The sequence below is a fragment of the Cyprinodon tularosa genome, unplaced genomic scaffold (genome assembly GCF_016077235.1).
Source record: "Cyprinodon tularosa strain WSP-4 unplaced genomic scaffold, ASM1607723v1 ctg85, whole genome shotgun sequence".
In the NCBI taxonomy this organism is placed as follows: domain Eukaryota; kingdom Metazoa; phylum Chordata; class Actinopteri; order Cyprinodontiformes; family Cyprinodontidae; genus Cyprinodon; species Cyprinodon tularosa.
The window spans coordinates 467558-488870 of record NW_024039618.1 but is presented as its reverse complement, the minus strand read 5'-3'; the positions used below and the strand labels follow the sequence as shown (position 1 = coordinate 488870).

Here is a 21313-nt window from a genome sequence, read left to right as displayed (position 1 = left end):
TTTATTGAATTTAAGTAGTTAGTGTTTGGGCTTAAATCCAGGTGTGACAGGTCCAGCAACAGGACATTTACACCGAAAAGCTCTTGAATGTGGTTGAATTAAACCCAGTTTTATTCTGACAGTTGTTGGGTTTTCTTTTGTTAAGTCTTCTGTTCAATATCTCTATTTAGTTCCGTATTGCATTTCAGTAGTTGTCCTTACCTGGTTTTAATTTATACTCATTTCTGCTGTAATTACGCTTCTGATTTTTGTTTCCTCTTTGCTTGATTCTGCTCTTGCTGCCCCTCTTGTAACTAAATTACTCCTTTCCTGCTAAGTCCTGTTCTTATTGAGATACTTATTAAGATCTTGAGTCTGGTGCTTGATGTTGTGATTTCTATATAAGGCATTTCACCTCAAAGCTGCTAATTGAATGAGGCAAACTCAAACTGTATTAATGTTCTAAATCATGTAGAGAAAAAACAAATCCAAACATTTTTGTATTGAATCTTTTGAACTTGCAGCATTACGTATTTTTCATTATCTATGTATTGAAAAATACATTTTTTCAAATATCAGTTTATCTATTTGCTATATCCATTCTATTGAAGTTTAAACACAAGAAGAAATGAAATAATGGATACTTATGCCTGTTTTATCTATATATTTATTTTTTTCCAGGAAAGCATTTATTTAAATGCAGCAGCAAATCCTTAGCTAAATTCTAAACATAAGAACGAGCTCTTCATGCATTCATTACCATCTGGACCAGCTCTTCATTACTAATGCATCCTTTTCTATCTTCATGTCAGCCAAGAGTGTCTCAACTTCTTCCTCTGACATTTTCCCACCTAACGTGGTGAGCATATGACGTAGTTCAGCTCCCATTACTCTGCTGTGGCGCTTCTTGTCAAAGACACCAAGTCCTTCCATGAAATCCTCAATGGGACCCATGATCTTTGTTTTAGGAGATGGCCTAGAACATGGTCAGAAATTGCCCAAAGTCCAGCATCTTGGTATTTGTCTCCTCGGATATGGGGTTGCCCAGTACTTTTAGCACCTTAGCATTTAAGGGGTTCTGTCCAAGGGGCCACATCACATCCTTGCACCGGCTGTAGCTGATCTTCCCATCTCCTGTCTTGTAAAACAGGAGGAAGACTTGCTTAATTTCTAGGATTTTATCTTCAGAAATCAGACAGTTCAGCCTAAAGTATGCCTGTTTTAAAGAAAATAGCTAAACAAATGTAAATCTCTCAGAGGACTTGCATTTACTGTCAATTGATCCCTCCTGTTGCCACTGAGTAGTTGCTGCTGAAAAAAAAAAAAAAATTCCTCATCTGAAGTGGTTATGACATCTAGTTTACAAAAGCAGTCATAGTGTATGAATTAGTGTGTCAATGGACTAAATATATTGATATATTCTCAAAAACAATGATATCCAATTTAGGGGATGTGTAGTAATAATTTCATTGACTACACTTTATGTGTTATCAATTAAAAAAACTCGGGTTATTACATTACTTAAAAAATTTTCTCATCATTCCCCTGACACAACATATATTAAAATTATGAATAGGTGACAAAACATACATAAAACAGTTTGCTAATTTTCCACCACTTTTTCCCTGCCTTCCTACACACAATTGGTATCTGATGGTGGTTGTCATGGCAACAGCTCACAAGTCACAAATGGGGTTTTGGAAGACAAACACATCAGCATAACAGAAAAGCTTTTATCCACGTTCTCCGTCTGTAGACCTGCTTTAACTTTGCCTGTGTGAGCTAATGTAGCTATTTTTTGCATCAGGTGTCCCCTACCAATAAAGTAAACTGCTTTTGTAATCTTTAAGGGCAAATTAATCTTTTTTGATATATATATATATATATATATATATATATATATATATATATTTATAAAAAACATATATTAAGAGACTCCTCCTCGCTTCCTGCGGGTGGTCTCCCCTTTTTTCCTCCAAGCTTGGGTTCTGGCCTGGGAGCTTGAGGGTTCTGTACAGTATCATTGCTGTTTCTAGAACTGCTCTTTTCTGGACCGAGATATCTGATGTATTTTCAGGGATCTGCTCTAACCACTCCTCAAGTTTGGGGGTCACTACCCCGAGTGCCCCAATGACCACGGGTACTACTGATCAGTGTTGTGCCTGAACGCGTTCATTGAACGAAAGTTCATGAACTCGTTCATATTTTGGGCGAACGTGAACTGAACGTACTGCATTATTGCCTGATGAACGTTATTGTGAACTCGTTCATTCTGGTGTCTGTGAACGGCACGCTCTCTCAGTTCAACTCCGTTCAATAGGTTGCCAGATTTCTATAAAGCCCTCCAGGCGAAACCCCGGCTAAATCACACCGTAAATAGGCCTTAAAGGAGAATTCCGGTTTTTAACACTTTTAGCCCATTTTCTGTAGTGTCCAGGATGAAATCGAATGATCGACACCAAAATTTTGACAATTGGTCCTGTCTCTGCTTTTTGGCTCATTTAGAATCCACCCCTGGCTGCTTCAGAATGGCTTCCATAGTGCATGTCCGATAATGTCCTTAAAACAACCTTAAACGTTCTTTTTTTTAAATATGCTACTCACTGGGTCGTCAGCGCTGTTCAATGACGTTCCAAAAAAAGTTTCGTAAAGAAAAAACGTTCCTGTAGTGTTTTATTTAGCATTTTATAAATCCCATTGAGTTCTGTTGGAATAGTCAATATTCCCCTGCCACCGGAAACGGAAATTGGGCCTGTTTACACAGTTGTAGTCTTTTCGCTTCACTCTGTGTACTCCGACGTCGAGAATCAAGAATCCACCTTTCGTATTCCATTTTCAGAGTTTTTTAAAGTGTTTAACAGAGACGTTAGCACCTCGACGTCGGAGTACACAGAGTGAAGCGAAAAGACTACAACTGTGTAAACAGGCCCAATTTCCGTTTTCGCTTCACTCTGTGTACTCCGACGTCGAGGTGCTAACGTCTCTGTTAAACACTTTAAAAAACTCTGAAAATGGAATACGAAAGGTGGATTCTTGATTCTCGACGTCGGAGTACACAGAGTGAAGCGAAAAGACTACAACTGTGTAAACAGGCCCAATTTCCGTTTCCGGTGGCAGGGGAATATTGACTATTCCAACAGAACTCAATGGGATTTACAAAATGCTAAATAAAACACTACAGGAACGTTTTTTCTTTACGAAACTTTTTTTGGAACGTCATTGAACAGCGCTGACGACCCAGTGAGTAGCATATTTAAAAAAAAGAACGTTTAAGGTTGTTTTAAGGACATTATCGGACATGCACTATGGAAGCCATTCTGAAGCAGCCAGGGGTGGATTCTAAATGAGCCAAAAAGCAGAGACAGGACCAATTGTCAAAATTTTGGTGTCGATCATTCGATTTCATCCTGGACACTACAGAAAATGGGCTAAAAGTGTTAAAAACCGGAATTCTCCTTTAATATGTAGCGGGAAAAACACCCAATCTGGCAACAGCAGCTACCAGTGTCGTAGCCTACAGCCGCGTGCGTCATCAAAACAAAATGCAGCGTGGAAGCCAAAGCAGCATGGAGGCGACTTAAAACAGTTTTATGACCAGGTGGTCGGTGAGGATGATGGCAACAAGTTTGCCCGCTGGCTTTCAGTAAAAAAATCCGCACTTCAGTAACCTTAAATTCCTACCTCAGCCTGGTCCCTCAGTTTGTGTTAGTAAAATCTTCTTGAGCGGTCTTCTACGGGGGATCCGCGACCCCTAGGGGGTCTACGGAGGTACTGCATGAGGGTCTGCATAGTTAGTTGATATTTTTATATTCCACCCTGCATTTTTTTTCCCCCCACTAATTGAAATTTCTTTAAATACTCATTAACATGAAATAAACACACTGTAGTAAACAGATAAATGGAGGCAGAAGATGTCTTTCAGTCATCAATGCTCACATTCAGCGACACACAGGAGCTCTTTCAAGCTGGGCACCGTTTCCTTCACAACACCTGTCCCATCAACCAGGAATCAGAATCAGAAAAACTTTAATAATCCCAGGGAGAAATTAATTTCTTTACATTACTCCATCTGTAATAGAGTGACTATAGGACACAATTTCATACAATATATATAAATAGGGGGTCACCGCTCCATCTCGCCATCAGTTTGGGGGTCCTTGGTCTGGAAAGCATAGAAGACCCCTGTTCTTGAGGGTTTTACAATCCATGTAACTTGTTTGTTAAACCTGCCTGGTATAATTTTCCAGGATTCCAGTATTCCTTTTTAGTATGTATTGAAATGGAATTTCAAATGGAAAAAATTATTGAAATAAAAAAAAAAAACATTTGCACCTTAAATACTACTTTCCTATTTTTCTTTTAATAATTACTCATAGAAAAGACCATTCAAGCAGCACATTTTTCCTGATGTTTTTGAGAATATACTGTAGGGGTGAAAGCTGCAGCTGCTACTAGTGTGAAGTGAATGGACAGCAACAAAGCATTAAAGCAACAATGGGGAAATGCTGTCCCCTCAATGCTAATGTAAACCCTGGTTGGATAAGGATTCAAAACTGGATATGAAGATGAAATCTGACGCACAGTTTCAGAGTTACAACTGATAAAATAATTGCTGTCTGTGGTTCTACAGTAGGCCATGGTGTAATTGAGCAATATATGAAAAAAAAAGAACTATGAACTAGTTCGTTTTTTGGAATTGTGAACTATGAACTGAACTAGTTCATTTTAAAATGTGTGAACTGAACTTTGAACTAGTTCACGTAGAAAGAGAACTTTCCCAACACTGCCACTGATGCCTTGACCTTCCAGGTTTTCTCCAGCTCTTCTCTAAGTCCTTGTTATTTCTCCAGTTTCTCAAGTTACTTTTTCCTGATGTTGCAGTCACTTGGTATTGCTTTTTCAACCACAACGGCTTTCCTCTGTTTTTTGTCAAATACCAAAATGTCCAGTAGGTTTGCCATTAACATGTTCCCTTCGGTCAGCCTGTATCTGGAAGTCCCATAGGGTCTTGGCTTGGTCATTCTCTGCCATCTTTGGAGGTGTTCCCACTTACAGAAATACATTTTTTTTTTTTTACTACGCATTATAAGTTCTGCTAACTAGTATTTACAGTATTTACTAGATAACTTCTTTTAGATGTAATCAAGTTTTTCATTTCTCATATATTTAAACGTGACAAGTTTTAATGTTTTTTTTTCTTCTTTTTATTAACTTTAATAGAAGGAAGCTGCTGCCTCCGCGACCTGACCCCAGATAAGCGGAAGTAAGTGGATGGATGGATGGATGGATGGATATTAACTTTAAAGTTTTTCTATAAAAACATCCACAAATTGCTCTAAAATCAACAATACAGTAACAACACTTTAAAGGTATTTCCTTTAAAGTATTGTAAACCTTAGTGAAGAACAGGCAGACAGGTACACTTTTGTATTATGCACAAATTTGCTTTGCAGGGCTTTAGGAAAGTATAATTGTGAAGCATAAAACAGTTCAAAACCAGAGGTAAAGTCCCTCAGGCTGGTTCTGGATATCATTCAGCACTGTAAATTTGCCAGCAATGATGGCAATAGACACTGGCTGGAGGTGAGGCTGATTTGGAGGTTGTACATCTTCACGGACCACAGCCAACACCATGACAGATACCTGTGCCCAGGATTTATCAATGTCACATTCCTGTGAGGAGACAAAAAAAAAAACATTACAACGCAAAACTGTTTTAAACTCACACTTTAAAATTGTCATACTTTCTGTTCTTTGTATCTGTCTGTGACTTACTTAAAAAATAAAATAAAATTTAAATCTCATCATCAATACGACACTGATAAATACAAATCAAATGTTTCCATAACTTCCAGATGCTCCAATGATAACTTATGAAGCAGGGTTTAAGTCACTGGGGTCATCACCAAGTAAAATAGGAAGAGTCAGAGTACATAGTGCACATCCTGGTCAAATCTTGTTTCTAGAAGTAGCAGTTGAAAAAATTTGATTCTAGAAAATGCATCTTTCAGATTGTATTTTTTTATTACTTTTTGGTCCTATTATGCAGTAGTTGTCTCTGTCCTCACTTTTGGCAGCTTTAAATGTGAATGTATGGAAAGATGGTTAAATGTAAAATTTAATAATTGAATTTGATGATTTAACAAACTTCATTTATATTTAGTGTATGTTTTTTTCCAAACAGTTAGGGTAGAAATGTCAAAATAAATAATCTTTATCTAAATATCATATTTGATTCTATATATAAAATCTATTTCTACATCCAAGAACCAGAATTGGTAGTTTGTGTGTGCATGTGTTTACTTGTTTGTGTTACCTATTTGGTATATCTCTTCGAGGGCCAACAGGTCTTAAGGAGCAAAAGCCTGGTCCAATCTGACTGTTAGTGAGTCAGATAAGAGGTATGGTGTGAAGTAACTTTAGATTAAGGTTAGGGTGAGGAATAAGCAAATAAATAAGTAAAGGTTTAATAATATAGCACCATTCGTGGACACTGGGGTGACAGAGTGCTTTACAGTGTGCGGAATTAAAAGATAATACACTAAAAAACATTATAGTAGTCATAATAAAACTGCAGACACACTGTAATTGTTGAAAAGCTTTGCGGAAGAGATAAGTTTTGAGTTCAGTCTTAAATGCATCCACAGGAGCAATGGAACATAACATTAGCAGGAGATCATCACAGAGCCTTGGTGCAATGGCCTGAATGAGCAATCTCCTCTACTCTAGAAACAGGTATAGGGGACCATGAGAAGATTCTTATCTGATGGCCTCAGCCTTTGTGAAGGGATATAGGAACACAGCAGAGATCTAATGTATAAGTGTGCTGATCAGAGGTCACCACCGAAAATTTTTAAATTCAGCCAAAAAAAAAAAAAAAAAAAAGAAAAAAACGCCGGGAGCCAATGGAAATATATTAAAATCAAGCTAATATGGGCCCTTCTGTTGGTGTGTGTCAGCATGCTAGCCGCCGAACTTTGGACTATCTGAAGACAGGACAGCTAATTTTTTTTTAAACAAAAAAAATAGTCTAAATGTGGCACAAAAGCATGAATGATCAACTCTAGATCATCTTTGAAAACTAATCCTCTATGTTTCAAGATATTCCATAGCTGGAAAAAACTGATGAGCTGCCTGGTGGTACTCAACGTAATATAACTGTCATGATGGGTTCACTAAGGATGACCCAAATATGCAGAACACCACTAGACGGACACTGGAGTAAAAGTTCAACAAGTTTATTTAAGCACAAGCACACTGATTGACTGGTTCTGGTTCGGGCCTGGAGACTGGTTCACCGGAGTCTGCGTGAGAGACAGTTCAGTTAGCGTTGCACTCTGGAGCTTGCTTTCTTGATTGTTACTGATTGTACCTTGAGGGTTCTTGTAGGAAACTTTGGGAGGGTCACTGTTGGATCTGGAGAGGAGTTTATCAGCAGAGTCCGCTAGCTGCTTCAGCGTCTTACATCTAGTTCTGAGTAGACCTTGGCCTTGGGTTTTCCAGCTCTTAGTCCTGAGCTGCATGAGAGTTCACTGAGGTTCTTCAGGTTTGGCTCGGAGGGTCGGCTCGGCAGGTTAGCTCTTCCTGAGCTCCACTGAGGAGAAACTGGTTTCCTGGAAGACAGAGACAAGGGTTAGAATCCAGGCTGGATTCAAAGTCACAAAAGATTCACAGAGAGACTAGGCTTAGGCGCTGACCAACTGGATCAACACTGCGGCGTTGAGGCAAGGTCTGAAGACAGCTTATATAGTGGATCCTCTGATGATCTGATGGGCTGCAGCTGTGCAGGAGGTTCACTCAGAAGGATCCACGGCGGGCTCTGCTGGAGAAAGGTGGAACTTCTCCAGCTCCCAACAGTACCCCCCCCTCAACGACCGCCCCTTGGCGGTCCGGAAGAGGTCGAAGGGCAGGAACGCTCGTACTCCTCGATAAGGGCAGGGTCGAGGATGTACGAGCCCGGAACCCACTGGCGATCCTCCGGTCCGTAGCCCTCCCAGTCGACGAGGTACTGCCAGCCGCGACCTCGTCTACGGGAGTCCACGATGCGTCGAACGGTGAAGGCGGGATGACCATCGACCTCCAGGGCGGGTGGTGGGGAGTCGGACGGTGGGCACAGAGAACTCGAGATGACAGGTTTAACTTGAGAAACATGGAAGGTTGGGTGAATCCGGAGAGACTGAGGCAGTTGGAGACGGACGGCAGATGGACTGATGACTCGAGAGATCTTGTAGGGACCTATAAACTTAGGCGAAAGTTTTCGAGACATCCCCTTGAGGGGAATGTCTCGAGTGGACAGCCATAACCCCTGGCCTTCAGAGTACTCGGGGGCGGGACGTCTCCTGGAATCTGCAAAGCGTTTGTTGGTTTCATAAGATCGGTTGAGGGTAGTAATGGTCTCTCTCCAAATCTTCTGGCAGCATCTGATGTGCTGATTGACAGACTGGACCGAGATTTCACTTTCGTCTGCGGGAAAAAGTGGAGGTTGATAGCCCAGACTGACCTGAAATGGAGATTGTCCCGTAGAAGCTGATTTGAGAGAGTTGTGTGCGTATTCGATCCACGTAAGATATTGGCTCCAGTCGACTGGGTTGTTGGATGTGAGGCAACGAAGGGTTGATTCTAGCTGCTGGTTCATCCTCTCTGTTTGTCCGTTGGATTGAGGATGGAAACCAGATGTCAGAGAGGGTTTACAGCCGAGTGCAGAGCAAAATGCCTTCCAAACCTGAGATATGAACTGAGGGCCTCGATCCGAGAGGATCTCCTGGGGGATGCCATGTAAGCGGAAGACGTGCTTAACAAGGAGCTGGGCTGTTTGGAAGGCCGTGGGAAGTTTCCTAAGGGGGATGAGATGGCAAGCCTTCGAAAAACGGTCAACAATGGTGAGGATAGTTGACATACCTCGAGAAACGGGGAGGCCGGTGACGAAGTCAATCGCTATATGAGACCACAGGCGCGAGGGAACCGGAAGTGGCTGTAGCAGGCCAGAGGGAGGCTGATGTGAGGCTTTATTTCGGGCACATGTAGAACAAGCCAACACATACTCCTTGACATCTCTATGGAGGGTTGGCCACCAGAAGCGTCTTGAGATCAGGGCGACGGTTCTACTGACCCCCGGATGTGCAGAAAACTTGGAAGCATGCATCCATTGGATGAGACGGGACCACATAGGTTCGGTTAGCTGGACCGTTACCTGGATCGGGCTCTGTAGCCAGGGCGGAGTTGATTAGGTCAGTGATCTCCCAGTTTACCACTCCCACAGTGCAGGAAGCCGGGAGGATAGGTTCAGGTGTCTCAGGATGATCGACGGAGTAAAGACGAGAGAGAGAATCTGGTTTCACATTCTTGGATCCGGGTCTGTAGGAAATTATGAGGTTAAACCGTGAGAAAAAGATGGACCACCTGGATTGACGGGGATTGGCTTGCATGGTTGACTGGATGTAAGCCAGGTTCTTGTGATCTGTCCATACTAGAACCGGATGCTCAGCTCCCTCCAGCCAATGTCTCCATTCCTCCAGCGCCAATTTGATAGCCAACAGCTCACGGTCTCCCACATCGTAGTTCTGCTCTGCGGATGAAAGTCTACGGGAGAAAAAGGCGCATGGATGGATCTTTTGATCCGAGTCAAGTCTCTGGGATAGGACCGCTCCAACACCTGAATCTGAAGCGTCCACCTCGAGGATAAACTGTTTAGCAGGGTCAGGCTGTATTAACACTGGGGCTCTGGAAAATAGAGATTTCAATTTTTCAAATGCAGATTGTGCCTCGGGAGTCCACTGAAAAGTGCGTTTGACTGAAGTCAGAGAAGTTAAGGGAAGGGCAGTCTGGCTATAGTTCCTGATGAACCGACGATAAAAGTTTGCAAAGCCCAGAAATCTCTGTAACTGTTTTCGGTTCTCTGGAACTGGCCATTCCAACACAGCCTTTATCTTGTCCTCAGATGGTTTTACCTGGCCGCCCTCGAGCACAAACCCCAAAAAGGTGACTGAAGACTGGTGAAATTCGCACTTCTCTGCTTTAACGAACAGCTTGTTCTCCAGTAGTCTCTGTAACACAAGGCGGACATGTCTTTTATGTTCAGAAAGGTTCCTTGAGTAAATGAGTATGTCGTCTATATAGAGGAACACAAACACATTTAAGAAGTCTCTGAGGACATCGTTCACGAGGGCTTGGAAACAGGCTGGGGCGTTAGTTAAACCAAAAGGCATCACTAGATATTCAAATTGACCCAAGGGAGTTTTGAAGGCTGTTTTCCATTCATCTCCATCTCGAATCCTAAGAAGATGATAGGCATTCCTTAAGTCCAGTTTAGTGAAAACTGTAGCCCCTTGTACAGGTTCGAATGCTGAGGCGAGAAGAGGAAGTGGGTACTTATTCTTTATTGTGATTTGGTTCAAACCTCGATAATCAATACAAGGTCTCAGGGAACCGTCTTTCTTACCAACAAAGAAGAACCCGGCGCCCAATGGAGAGGAGGATGGGCGGATTATTCCAGCAGCTAAGGATTCATTTATGTACTTCTCCATGGTCTCTCGTTCGGGTTTGGAGATGTTGTACAACCTGCTGCTAGGTAGAGGAGCTCCAGGTAGAAGTTCAATGGCACAGTCATATGGTCTATGTGGAGGTAGGGACGTAGCACTGACCTTACTGAAGACAGGAGCCAGGTCATGGTACTCGGGAGGAACAGAAGAAAGGTCAGGAGAGTCCATCTCCCCCCCACCTCTAGGAGACCCCACCAAGGGGGCAGCCAAACGGAGGCATGTTTCATGGCATGTAGTAGACCATGATTCCAGGTGACGATCAGTCCAATTTATGTGTGGATTATGTTTCTCCAACCATTCGAAACCAAGCACCAAGGGAGAGCATGCGGAAGGAAAAACAAAAAATGTTATTGTCTCTCGGTGGTTACCTGAAAGAAGTAGCTCGAGGGGCTGAGTTTGATGGGTAACTTGGTGGAGCCTTTTCCCGTCAATAGCCGAAACACAGAGATTGAGTCAGAGGGATTGTTTCAATCTGAAGTTGTTGAACAAGGTTCGAATCAATTAGGTTTCGTTCACAGCCTGAATCGTTGAATGCAGAAAAAGAGAGACTTTGGTTAGCACAAAACAATGTGGCTGGAAGCAACAGTCGAGGAGATTTCTTAGTGTTAATTTGGCCCGGCAGACTCCTCAGATCCCCAGGCGGGCCCTAGCTTTTGATTTAGCCGGGCAGGAAGCGATGAAGTGTCCACTCTCACCACAGTAGAGGCATAATTTACTCAGAAAACGTCTTTGTCTTTCCTCAGGGGAGAGCCTGGTGTGTCCCACCTGCATGGGTTCGACATCCCTTTCCCCAGAATGAGAGGCCTGAACCGGCAGAGGGAGAGACTGGGCCTTAGGTCTTTGTATGGGCAACTGCTCTGTGGGGGAAGAACAAACAGTTACGTTAAGTGAGGCAGAGGAAAGTGTCCCCTGATTTCTTGGTTTTGAACTGTTTCTAGCACGGATTCTATTATCCAGTCTGATTGTCAGACGAATTAGTTCCTCGAGGGTGGCAGGTTCGTCGAGAGTAGCGAGCTCATCCTTAATGTGCTCATTTAATGCCATGAAATAGGCTCCCTTCAAAGCGCTTTGATTCCATCCGGAAGCTGCCGCTTTAACCCGGAAGTTGATTGAAAATTCTGCCACAGAAGAATTACCCTGCTTTAAATTAAATAGGGCTCGAGAGTCAATAGTTTGATCAGTTTCTTGATTGAAAACCTGGGTAAATTCGGAGATGAAATCAGAGTAAAGGCAATCAAGGCTATCGTCAGTGGCAAATCTTGCCTGAGCCCACTCCAAGGCTCTTCCTGTTAGCTGAGAGAGGATGAAGGTTATCTTTTTATAATCCGTAGAAAAGCTGCCAGGAGAGTTCTGAAATATCAAACCACACTGAAATAAAAATCCTTTGCAATCTTTCATGTTACCCGAAAATCTTTCTGGAAGACTTGGGCGGAACTCGGATGACGTCACTACCGGTGACCTCGGAGGAGGAACTGGACCCGGAAATGGTTGCGGTGCTGCATTAGCGCTGTTCAAGTAGTTAGCACAGCTTTGAAGCATATGATTATGAGTTTCAACCAAGCGATATAACTCACGGAGCGTTTGGGTTTGTCCTTGAATTTGGGCATCCTGCTCCTCCAAGCGACGGGTGAGGTGATCTGCTGGGCCTTGATTTTGGCCGCAGTGTTCTGTCATGATGGGTTCACTAAGGATGACCCAAATATGCAGAACACCACTAGACGGACACTGGAGTAAAAGTTCAACAAGTTTATTTAAGCACAAGCACACTGATTGACTGGTTCTGGTTCGGGCCTGGAGACTGGTTCACCGGAGTCTGCGTGAGAGACAGTTCAGTTAGCGTTGCACTCTGGAGCTTGCTTTTTTGATTGTTACTGATTGTACCTTGAGGGTTCTTGTAGGAAACTTTGGGAGGGTCACTGTTGGATCTGGAGAGGAGTTTATCAGCAGAGTCCACTAGCTGCTTCAGCGTCTTACATCTAGTTCTGAGTAGACCTTGGCCTTGGGTTTTCCAGCTCTTAGTCCTGAGCTGCATGAGAGTTCATTGAGGTTCTTCAGGTTTGGCTCGGAGGGTCGGCTCGGCAGGTTAGCTCTTCCTGAGCTCCACTGAGGAGAAACTGGTTTCCTGGAAGACAGAGACAAGGGTTAGAATCCAGGCTGGATTCAAAGTCACAAAAGATTCACAGAGAGACTAGGCTTAGGCGCTGACCAACTGGATCAACACTGCGGCGTTGAGGCAAGGTCTGAAGACAGCTTTTATAGTGGATCCTCTGATGATCTGATGGGCTGCAGCTGTGCAGGAGGTTCACTCAGAAGGATCCACGGCGGGCTCTGCTGGAGAAAGGTGGAACTTCTCCAGCTCCCAACAATAACTCCATCAAAAATCACACCCAGACAACCTAGGGTCACCCAAATACTGATTAATATGTGGAACGACATTGTTAGGAGCAATCACTGTCTTATCGGAGTTGAACTGCAGAGAGTTAGCACTAAGGAATTGTTTAATTTTTGCTTTCTTTTTGGAGTCCATTTTTTAATATCAATGGATTAAAGGAGCAATATTATGGAGGTCATAGATTCACTGAAAAAGAAAACCAACCATTTCAAATTTAACATTTAAATCCAATTTGAATTTCATTTTCTAATTGCCCATTTTAAATAGAATTGTTAAAGTGGAATTGTAAATTCTATTTGTTAATTCATTATCAAATACTACAATGAAAATATGGATTTTCAAACCCTATTTCCTATACATACCTTTCCTAATCACATATTTAAAAAGGTTATTACTTATTTAATTTTCTTTTTTAAGTTGTATTTTCAAATCCTTTTTGAAATTGTGTTTTGTTTTTTTTGGTTTACCAGCTCCATTTAAGATTTACGTGATGCTTCTGGTCCTATACGTGATGCTAAGACTTTTGGCAAATGTATTGTCCTTAGCTCCATTATCTCCATCCATTAGCTTGGTTTTAAACAGAAGAAAATGTGTTTTTTTACAGAGAGAGAGAGAGGAGATGTTGAGAAAGTGACTCTCTCAAGGAGAAAGTTCTCCTTTGAGTATGACATTGTCATGGACACTTAGAAACCACAAAACGCCACCAGAGTTAAAACACAGGTTTTATTTTCTTCTCCTTAATCTTTCTTATAATGAGTTGTTAGCTCTGCTAAGTTGCATGGATTCAGGAGCAGGCAATTGACTTTGGAGTTGCTGCCTTCCTGATCTGGAACAGAACTTTGAGGATTGGGATGATAAATCTCTTAAAACATTTTTCTCTCTTCTGCACTAAGTTCATCAAAGTATCAAAGAGTTGCTAAATCTTCCAATTCTTTGAGCAAAACTGGATAGCAGCAAAATATCCTTTACATTTTCTTTTAACCCTTGCATGAACACATCTATTTGAGCTTCCTGGTTCCTGCTGCTATCAGCTACCAACAAATGAAAATCAATGATATATGCTGTGACAGATTTATTGCCTTGCTTCAGAGAAAGTAAACCCCAGGCAACTTCTATGTTGGGTAAAATAGGATCAAAAACTCTCATAAGTTCCTTAGAGAAGGCTGAGTAAGATAAACATAAGAGAGAGTTATTTTGTCACTCCGCAATGCCATGCTGCCTTGCTTTGCCAGAATGATGAGAAATAATGAAAGCTACATCAAATCATTTAGTCAGGAAGGAGGAAGGTTTTAGTTCAAAATATATTCACATACTGGGTCGAAAGGGAACAACATTATTCAGGGTGTCCTTTAAACTGCTCTGGGGGTTTCAGACATGGTTCATAGGAGTCAGGAACAGACACGGCGGGCATGGCCACAGAAGAAGGCTGAGTCTGGGCATAAGCAGAGCTAGATGTAGACATGTTATGTAACAATGAAAATATTTTTGGTCTTCTCTGCCTGTATCTAATCTGGATCTGTAGTTATCCACATTAGAATGCCACAATTGCACCCATGAAAGGTCCATTACGAATTTTCTGCATTGACCTGATAGAGTGAGGACCTGAAACTTCAGCCAGACACAAAAATGAATGTTCAAAAAAAAGTATTAAGAATAAATTATCTGGATAACAGCATGCAGTCATTGACAGAAACAAGAACCACTGGGGAGGGAGAGACTGGTTAGTGGAGTTGAATAATTTTAACCACACATAAAAAAAAGCCATTAACCTTCTCAGAACTCTGGTGGAGAAATAAACCATTCAATGAGAGCTAACTGCGGGGTAATGTGGTCACCAAAGGTGAAATGGAGGCGAGACCGATTGGCTGTCTTCACAACACAAGTCACTGACAAAATGGGCAAACAGATCCAAGAATAAGGCTTGAATGATGGTCAGAGAAAAGAAGTGGGGTAAGAACAGTGGAGGTAGATTCAAGCAAGCAGATTTAAAACCAATCGGTCTCCGTCAGTCACGTGACATTTGTTGCTTAGACGCCATTTTGAGTGGAGAAGGCGTAGTGTAAACAGCCGCAGCACAGCCAAACAAAAGGACTAAAGGATTGAGTTTTTTTCGCCGACTACATGGAAAAAAGTAAGCAGAATGCGAAACTACCGTACCGGGAAAAACTTAACAACGAGGCCAGGGACCGTTACTTGGCATTGGATATTAACGGCATAGATCCCTATGATCTCCGGAGCAAAGACTGGAGCTCCGACGTCTCTTCACTGCCTCCGACCTCATCAGTGGACATAACCACTTACCTAGTGTTTGGCGTCAGTGCCTACACGTGCGAGGAATTCAAGGCATATAAATCACTGGAAGCACACGGACAGTTCACAAATGGCTGGGTTCAGGATCTGTTTTCCTACCGACCACAGATGTGCAACAACACAGTTGTTACTGCAAAGGTAAGCTCCCTCAGCGCTTCTCAAGCAAGCTCCTAAATGATGTTCAGTAATCAAAATATTTTTTTTTTTTATGCCCACGTTTACATAGCAGCCTGTCCAAGATAAGTCTGTACAGTTAACATAAGCCTGAAAACAGGGGCGGATTTAGAAAAATGGGGGCCCTAGGCAAAGACAGGCAGGGGGCCCTATGAATGTGGTCGCCAAAGTCTCCAGTAGCAGAAAAATTTTGCAAGATTCGGCGCTAGGCCCTTTTTTGATATTAAAGTGCTAGAAGAGCCTGTAAAGTCGCTCAAGTACAAAACCGCTCATTGTATCATTTTTTTTCAAATGGTTTGCTGCTGTCCTTTTAGCGAAAGCATTTATATCAAAAACATAATTAAAGTGCACAAGTCAGGAATAGCTGTATTAAACATACATGTTATGGGGGCCCCAGGAACTTGGGGCCCTAGGCACCTGCCTAGTATTGCCTAATGCTAAATCCCCCCCTGCCTGAACATATGTAAGACTCCCATCCCACTAAAACGTTTGTATCTGTGTTATGTTCCTTGTAGGTCATGCACTCCCAAAGACTAAACGACACACCACTGAAACCCTGGGCCATCATTGACCGATCAGGAGCCATATCATCTGCTCACTGTACATGTATGGCTGGGATAGCAGAGACCTGTACGCATGTAGCTGCCATGCTGTTCAAGTTGGAGGCCACTATCAGATGCAGGGAGAAAACAACTGTTACAGGAGAGCCTGCATACTGGATGATACCGAACAACATAAACAAAGTGGGAGCGGAGGTGGGACACAAGATCGATTTTACATCATCAAAAGCTAAACGGAAAAGCCTAGACCAACTCTTGGATGGTCAGGCCGAACACATGCCAGCGCTCAGAACTGTCACAAGCACCTGCACAGGCAACACCAGCACACAGGACCAGTGGAGCGCATATCTTTGTGAACTGCAGAAAGCCTCACCTAAAGCTGCTGTTTTGTCTTGTGTACCAGGATTTTGTGATTCATTTGCAGACACATTACAGCCATGTCCTGCACCAGATTCATTGTCCCGACTGCGTGATAAAAAAATGGATTGCAGTGATTTGTCTGCGTTACGGCTGCACTGCAAAACTTTGTTAAAAAAGGCAGACATTTCACAGGACCAGGCCCACTACATAGAATTGCATAGTAGATCACAGCACAGATCCTCAACATGGTATCGGTTTCGCACAGGAAGGGTAACAGCATCAACCATGCACGCAGTCTTTCGGTCAGATTTGGACAACCCTGCAGTTTCAACCGTCAAAGCAGTATGTGGCACAAACAGCGGTGCAACCAATCATTGTGCTGCCACTGTATGGGGGAGACAAAATGAACAGAGAGGGCAAACACAGTACAAACAGAAAATGGAAAACCAACACTGTGACTTTGAGCTAAGCCAGTCTGGGTTCATTATCAACCCCAAGTTTCCCCAGGTTGGAGCATCACCTGATGCAATTGTACTGTGCACCTGCTGCGGAAAAGGCTGTGTCGAGATAAAGTGCCCATTCAAGTACCGAGACAATACCATTCTGGAGGCATGCAGGAGTGGTGATAAAAATTTCTGTTTGGAAATGGTGGATGGTAAAGCTGCAGCTTAAGAAGGAGCATCCATACTACAAACAAGTGCAGACCCAAATTTTTGTTGCTAATGCAGCATATTGTGACTTTGTAGTGTGGACCCTGAAAAACATTGTCGTGTTACGTGTGGCACCTGACCCCAAGCTGTGGAATGCACTCCTTGAAAAGGCACAGCAGTTCTTTGAGCGTGTGTGTCTCCCTGAACTGGTCAGCCACTTCTTCACACGTGATGCACAACGAGCACCGCTGACAGACAGCTCTGATCCTGTAAGGAAAAGACCTTGCAAGGCTGCAAAACCTCTGGCTGAAAAAGCAAACAACATTGTAGCAGCTGACAAGCTATGGTGTTTGTGCCATGGACCGGAGGCCAAAGATGACATGGTGGCCTGTGACAATGAAAACTGCCCCATCGTTTGGTTTCATTTGAGTTGTGTTGGCCTACACCTCAAAGATGCTCAGTCTGATTTTTGGCTTTGCCCTCAGTGCTCGAATTCAAAAACTTAAACTGTCTTTGTTAATTTAAATGTGTTTTGCAGTGATGTTTGTGTGTTTACATATGTTACCAGTATGTTAAGCTATTGCTTGTGTTTACTTTTGCACTGATCACTTGACACTGGAAGTGCTCAAATTTAAGAACTTAAACTGTTTTTTTTTTTTTTTGCAGTGTTGTTTGTGTTCACCAGACAAATGTAGCTGAGCACCTTATACTACTACCTCTTCACTTTACATATGTTACCAGTATGTTAAGCTATTCCTTGTGTTTACCTTTTGCACTGATCACTTGACAGTTAAATGCACACATAAAAACAGTTCAACTTAATATTTTTCTCAATGACCCATGTTCTTTATGCTACCAAAAAAAAGGAATATTTACAGTTTTAGAAGGTTTTAGAAGACTTTTATTATTCTAAAAAGAATGTTTACAAGTTTTCAGTGTTTGACAATTTTTTATGATGCTACAAAAGAATGTTTACAGGTTGATATTTGCAGGTTGTGGGGATATTTCTATTATGCTAATGTTTACAAGTTTTGTTGAAAAAAGTTTATTGTGCTAAAAAAGAAAGTTTACAGTGTGTACAAGCCTTCCTTATGCACAAGTAAAAAAATCAAAATGCATTTACATCTTGGGTGATTTCTGTATCTGTATCCGCTTCTGTCAGTGAGCCCCAGGGCAGCTGTGGCTACAATGTAGCTTGCCACTATCAGTGTGTGAGTGTGTGTGTGAATGGGTGAATGAATGTAGTGTAAAGCGCCTTGGTCAAGTCTCCTAACTTGAATAAAGGCGCTATATAAGTACATGCCATTTACCATTTACCATCTACACCACAGTTGGACAATGATTTGTCAGGGCACAGCACACAGTGACGACCTTATCCAAGAATGTGACCTCTTCTCCAGCACAGGGTAAAACCATTGAAATAGGAATAGTTCCATTTAAGATTTTGTACTTTTGACATACATTTCCAATCACCCGTTCAACATGGATTCTCAAATGTGCTATTTTCCTAGTTTCCTCCACATCTCTAGCTGCTAACTGACAGTGGCCTTTGGTGAATGCTGGGAGTTTAACTTCAGCACACAGCATGCCCACACACTCCTGTATGTCAAAACCTCTGTCAGCCAAGACCAGGTCCCCAGGCAACAAATTGTCAAGGAAGCCACTGTTCAGCGTGATGTGTTTGTCGCTTGTACGACCTCCCCAGCCTTTGGACAAAAAACAAATGGCTCCTTTGGGTGTCACACCTATTAAATATTTCATGGTGTGATTGTGCTTGTAGCTGGAGAACATTTGGGCACGCGCTTTTAGGTTTGATGGTTTTTCTGTAAATATCTCAAAGCAGTCAATAATCACTGCTACTCTGTTTCCAAAGGCCTCCTTGAACTGATGTGGCATTACTTTGCGGAGAGTGTCTCTGTCTGGCCATATAATAGCACGCCTCAAATTTGCATAAAGACATGAAACCATATCATGAAATGTTCTTTGTGCAGTCCTAGGAGAAATATGAAACAGATAAGCAAGGTGCTGCAGAGGCAAATCCAATCTTAAGCGCATGAGTGTGAATAGGAGCATCTGAAAAGGAGTAAGACATTTCTTTTGATATGACATGAGTGGCAATAAAAAATTAAAGAGCGCCAGGAAGGTTGCAAGGTTTGGCAGACCAGTGTAATACTTTACTTTTTCATCATCAGCTCCAAAGAAACTATCGGATATCATGTTCTCATTAAGTTTGCGTCGCAGTTCTATATTCTCTTCTGTCAGGCGGTTGACCTCTGCACGCCTGAGCACACACAGGTCACATTCAGGCTGAGTCACAGTTTCAGTGGGGTTCTGCACCTCCTTGTTTGTGATCAGCTGAGGGTTTTCTTCTCCAATCTCCTGCTGAGGGTGTTCTTGGTTTTCTTCTCCATCCTCTCTGATCTCCTGCTGAGGGTTTTTTTCTCCATCCTTTCCAACCTCCAGCTGACCATTTTCTTCTTCAGCATCACATGTCTCCTCGGTCTGTAGCCCGTCAGTGTTTACATCCTGGTGTATGCCTGTCTCTGCTGACTGAAGGGTCTGTTTCCGTGTCTGCTCCCGTGCCCTTCGTCTGGCAGAGCGACCAGGGTCTGTTGGTTTGATAAACGTGTGTCCAAGATGTAAGGATGGGGCCCAGTCTGGGTCACTCTCCATCATCTCATAAGCTGGCTCACCTGAAACCACATGTTAGGTTTGATTTAGAAAGCAAGTTCATACTGGATAAGGCTATGTCTTATATCAAATTAATTAATTAATTTAATATGGGTGTTTAAATTTGTTTTTGAAATAATAAAAAATAATAAGTTAGAATAATGGTGATTATGAATAATAATAAAACACAAATAATGCATTTTCTGACGTTTTTTAAGTAATATTAAAAGTTTATGTTACCTTTATGAAAGTGCCGAGAACAAACACACATGTGGGGGAATGTTTTGTTGAAAATGAGATCCTTTCTCCTCACTGCTGAAAGCCAGGCCATGCGACGTCTCTTTGTTATTTCCTCCAATTGAGGTCCGTGTGATCGTTTCCAGGTTGGAAAACGGAAAAAACGGATTCCTTCGTCCCCCGATCTGCCATGCCGGGACTGGCAGCCTCTCACACAACACGCTCGGGCCATTTCAGGTTAATAATTGTGCCGAAAGAACAGCCGCGTGTGGGTTAACTCGACTTTCCGCCTAATATGGTGGTTTTCCCACGATGCACCGCGCCCGAGGTAAACAATGACGTCACCTGGCGGAGACCGACAAGGTGAGCTGAGCTGCATTGATTGGGATTGGGCATGGTTGGCACAGGTGGAAAGAATGAACACGCCGTTTGGCAGTGAAGAACAGAGCAGAATTCAAACACTGGTGATCAGTCAGGTCAGAATTATAACAACACATTCCTAAAATGCCTGAATACAAAGTTTCACTCTTTTTATTCATGCATCTCCCACCCAAGTTTCCACTGACACAATGTAGTCTGTCTTTAGACATGTTAAACTATAAAATCCATTTCTTCCATGTTCCCTAGAACATGCACATTTACAGTGAGAAAAATCAGTATTTGTACACCCTGCTATATTGCAAGTTCATGGAGGGGACTGAAATTGTCAACGTAGGTGCGAGTCCACTGTGAGAGACATAATCTTAAAAAAAGATGCAGCATTCACAATATATGATTTTTTAACTATTTATTTGTAAAATAGTGTCTCAAATAATTATTTGATCACCTGGGAAAACCAATGTTAATGTTTGGTACAGTAGACTTTGTATTTAGGTTGGTCAAGCGTTTCCTGTATTTTTTTGCCGCACTCCTCCACACAGATCTTCTGTAGATCAGTCAGGTTTCAGGTTTCATGCAAATGAACTGAATTTTAATGGTATCAGGGATACCAAGTAAACAATACTGACAGTGAGTCAGATGCATGCTTTATTTCTAACAATTCTTTAGCCTTGATGAAGCAAAGTGCAGACAGGCTGGCAGAGGCAAAATGGTGAGTTGAGAGGTTAAATTCCTAAAATAACATTTATAATGGTACCAGTATCCTGACCTGATATAAGCCTGATCAATATGTGTAGTTTAATTTGAATTCTACACAGAATCCAACTGGAAGGAACTTTCAGTACAATACTTCTAGCAGATTGGGTTGCACCTGCCTTCACGTAAACATATTTCCATCCACAAAGGCACAAATTGCGTCCATTTGCTTGTTAAAAAAAAATATATATATATAGTCTTCCAGCTAAGATCACTGATCTCTATTTATTCACTGGATTGCTGATTGCTCGTTTGGTAGTATGGGGTTGTAGTGAAGCCACCGGCCGCCATATTGTTACTCCCTTGATA

The 21313-nt window shown here is 42.2% G+C and overlaps 2 protein-coding genes and 1 pseudogene across 2 annotated transcripts; 1 reads left to right on the top strand and 2 right to left on the bottom strand.

The window, feature by feature from the left end:
* Positions 1-724: 724 nt before the first annotated feature.
* LOC119775106 lies at positions 725-9532 on the bottom strand (annotated as a pseudogene).
* Positions 9533-15030: 5498 nt separating this feature from the next.
* Positions 15031-16985, top strand: LOC119775105. The gene is made up of 2 exons (XM_038272999.1): positions 15031-15357; positions 15909-16985. The coding sequence occupies exons 1-2, from the start codon at positions 15031-15033 to the stop codon at positions 16983-16985; spliced, it is 1404 nt and encodes a 467-aa protein (XP_038128927.1).
* An 841-nt stretch (positions 16986-17826) lies between these two features.
* Positions 17827-20108, bottom strand: LOC119775079. The gene is made up of 3 exons (XM_038272955.1): positions 19874-20108; positions 18284-19656; positions 17827-18106 (listed from the first exon to the last, which is right to left on the bottom strand). Exons 1-2 carry the CDS (start codon positions 20100-20102, stop codon positions 18284-18286), a joined length of 1602 nt encoding a protein of 533 aa, XP_038128883.1. The 5' UTR covers positions 20103-20108; the 3' UTR covers positions 17827-18106.
* Positions 20109-21313: the final 1205 nt, after the last annotated feature.

What these genes read in the sequence shown, in the direction of transcription:
- LOC119775079 (XM_038272955.1), bottom strand. Translation starts at nt 20,102, where the DNA reads ATGGCCCGAGCGTGTTGTGTGAGAGGCTGCCAGTCCCGGCATGGCAGA. An exon ending in TTCTCGGCACTTTCATAAAG is followed by an intron (nt 19,657 to 19,873) that starts GTAACATAAACT and finishes ATGTGGTTTCAG; the next exon opens with GTGAGCCAGCTTATGAGATG.
- LOC119775105 (XM_038272999.1), top strand. Translation starts at nt 15,031, where the DNA reads ATGGAAAAAAGTAAGCAGAATGCGAAACTACCGTACCGGGAAAAACTT. An exon ending in ACACAGTTGTTACTGCAAAG is followed by an intron (nt 15,358 to 15,908) that starts GTAAGCTCCCTC and finishes TGTTCCTTGTAG; the next exon opens with GTCATGCACTCCCAAAGACT.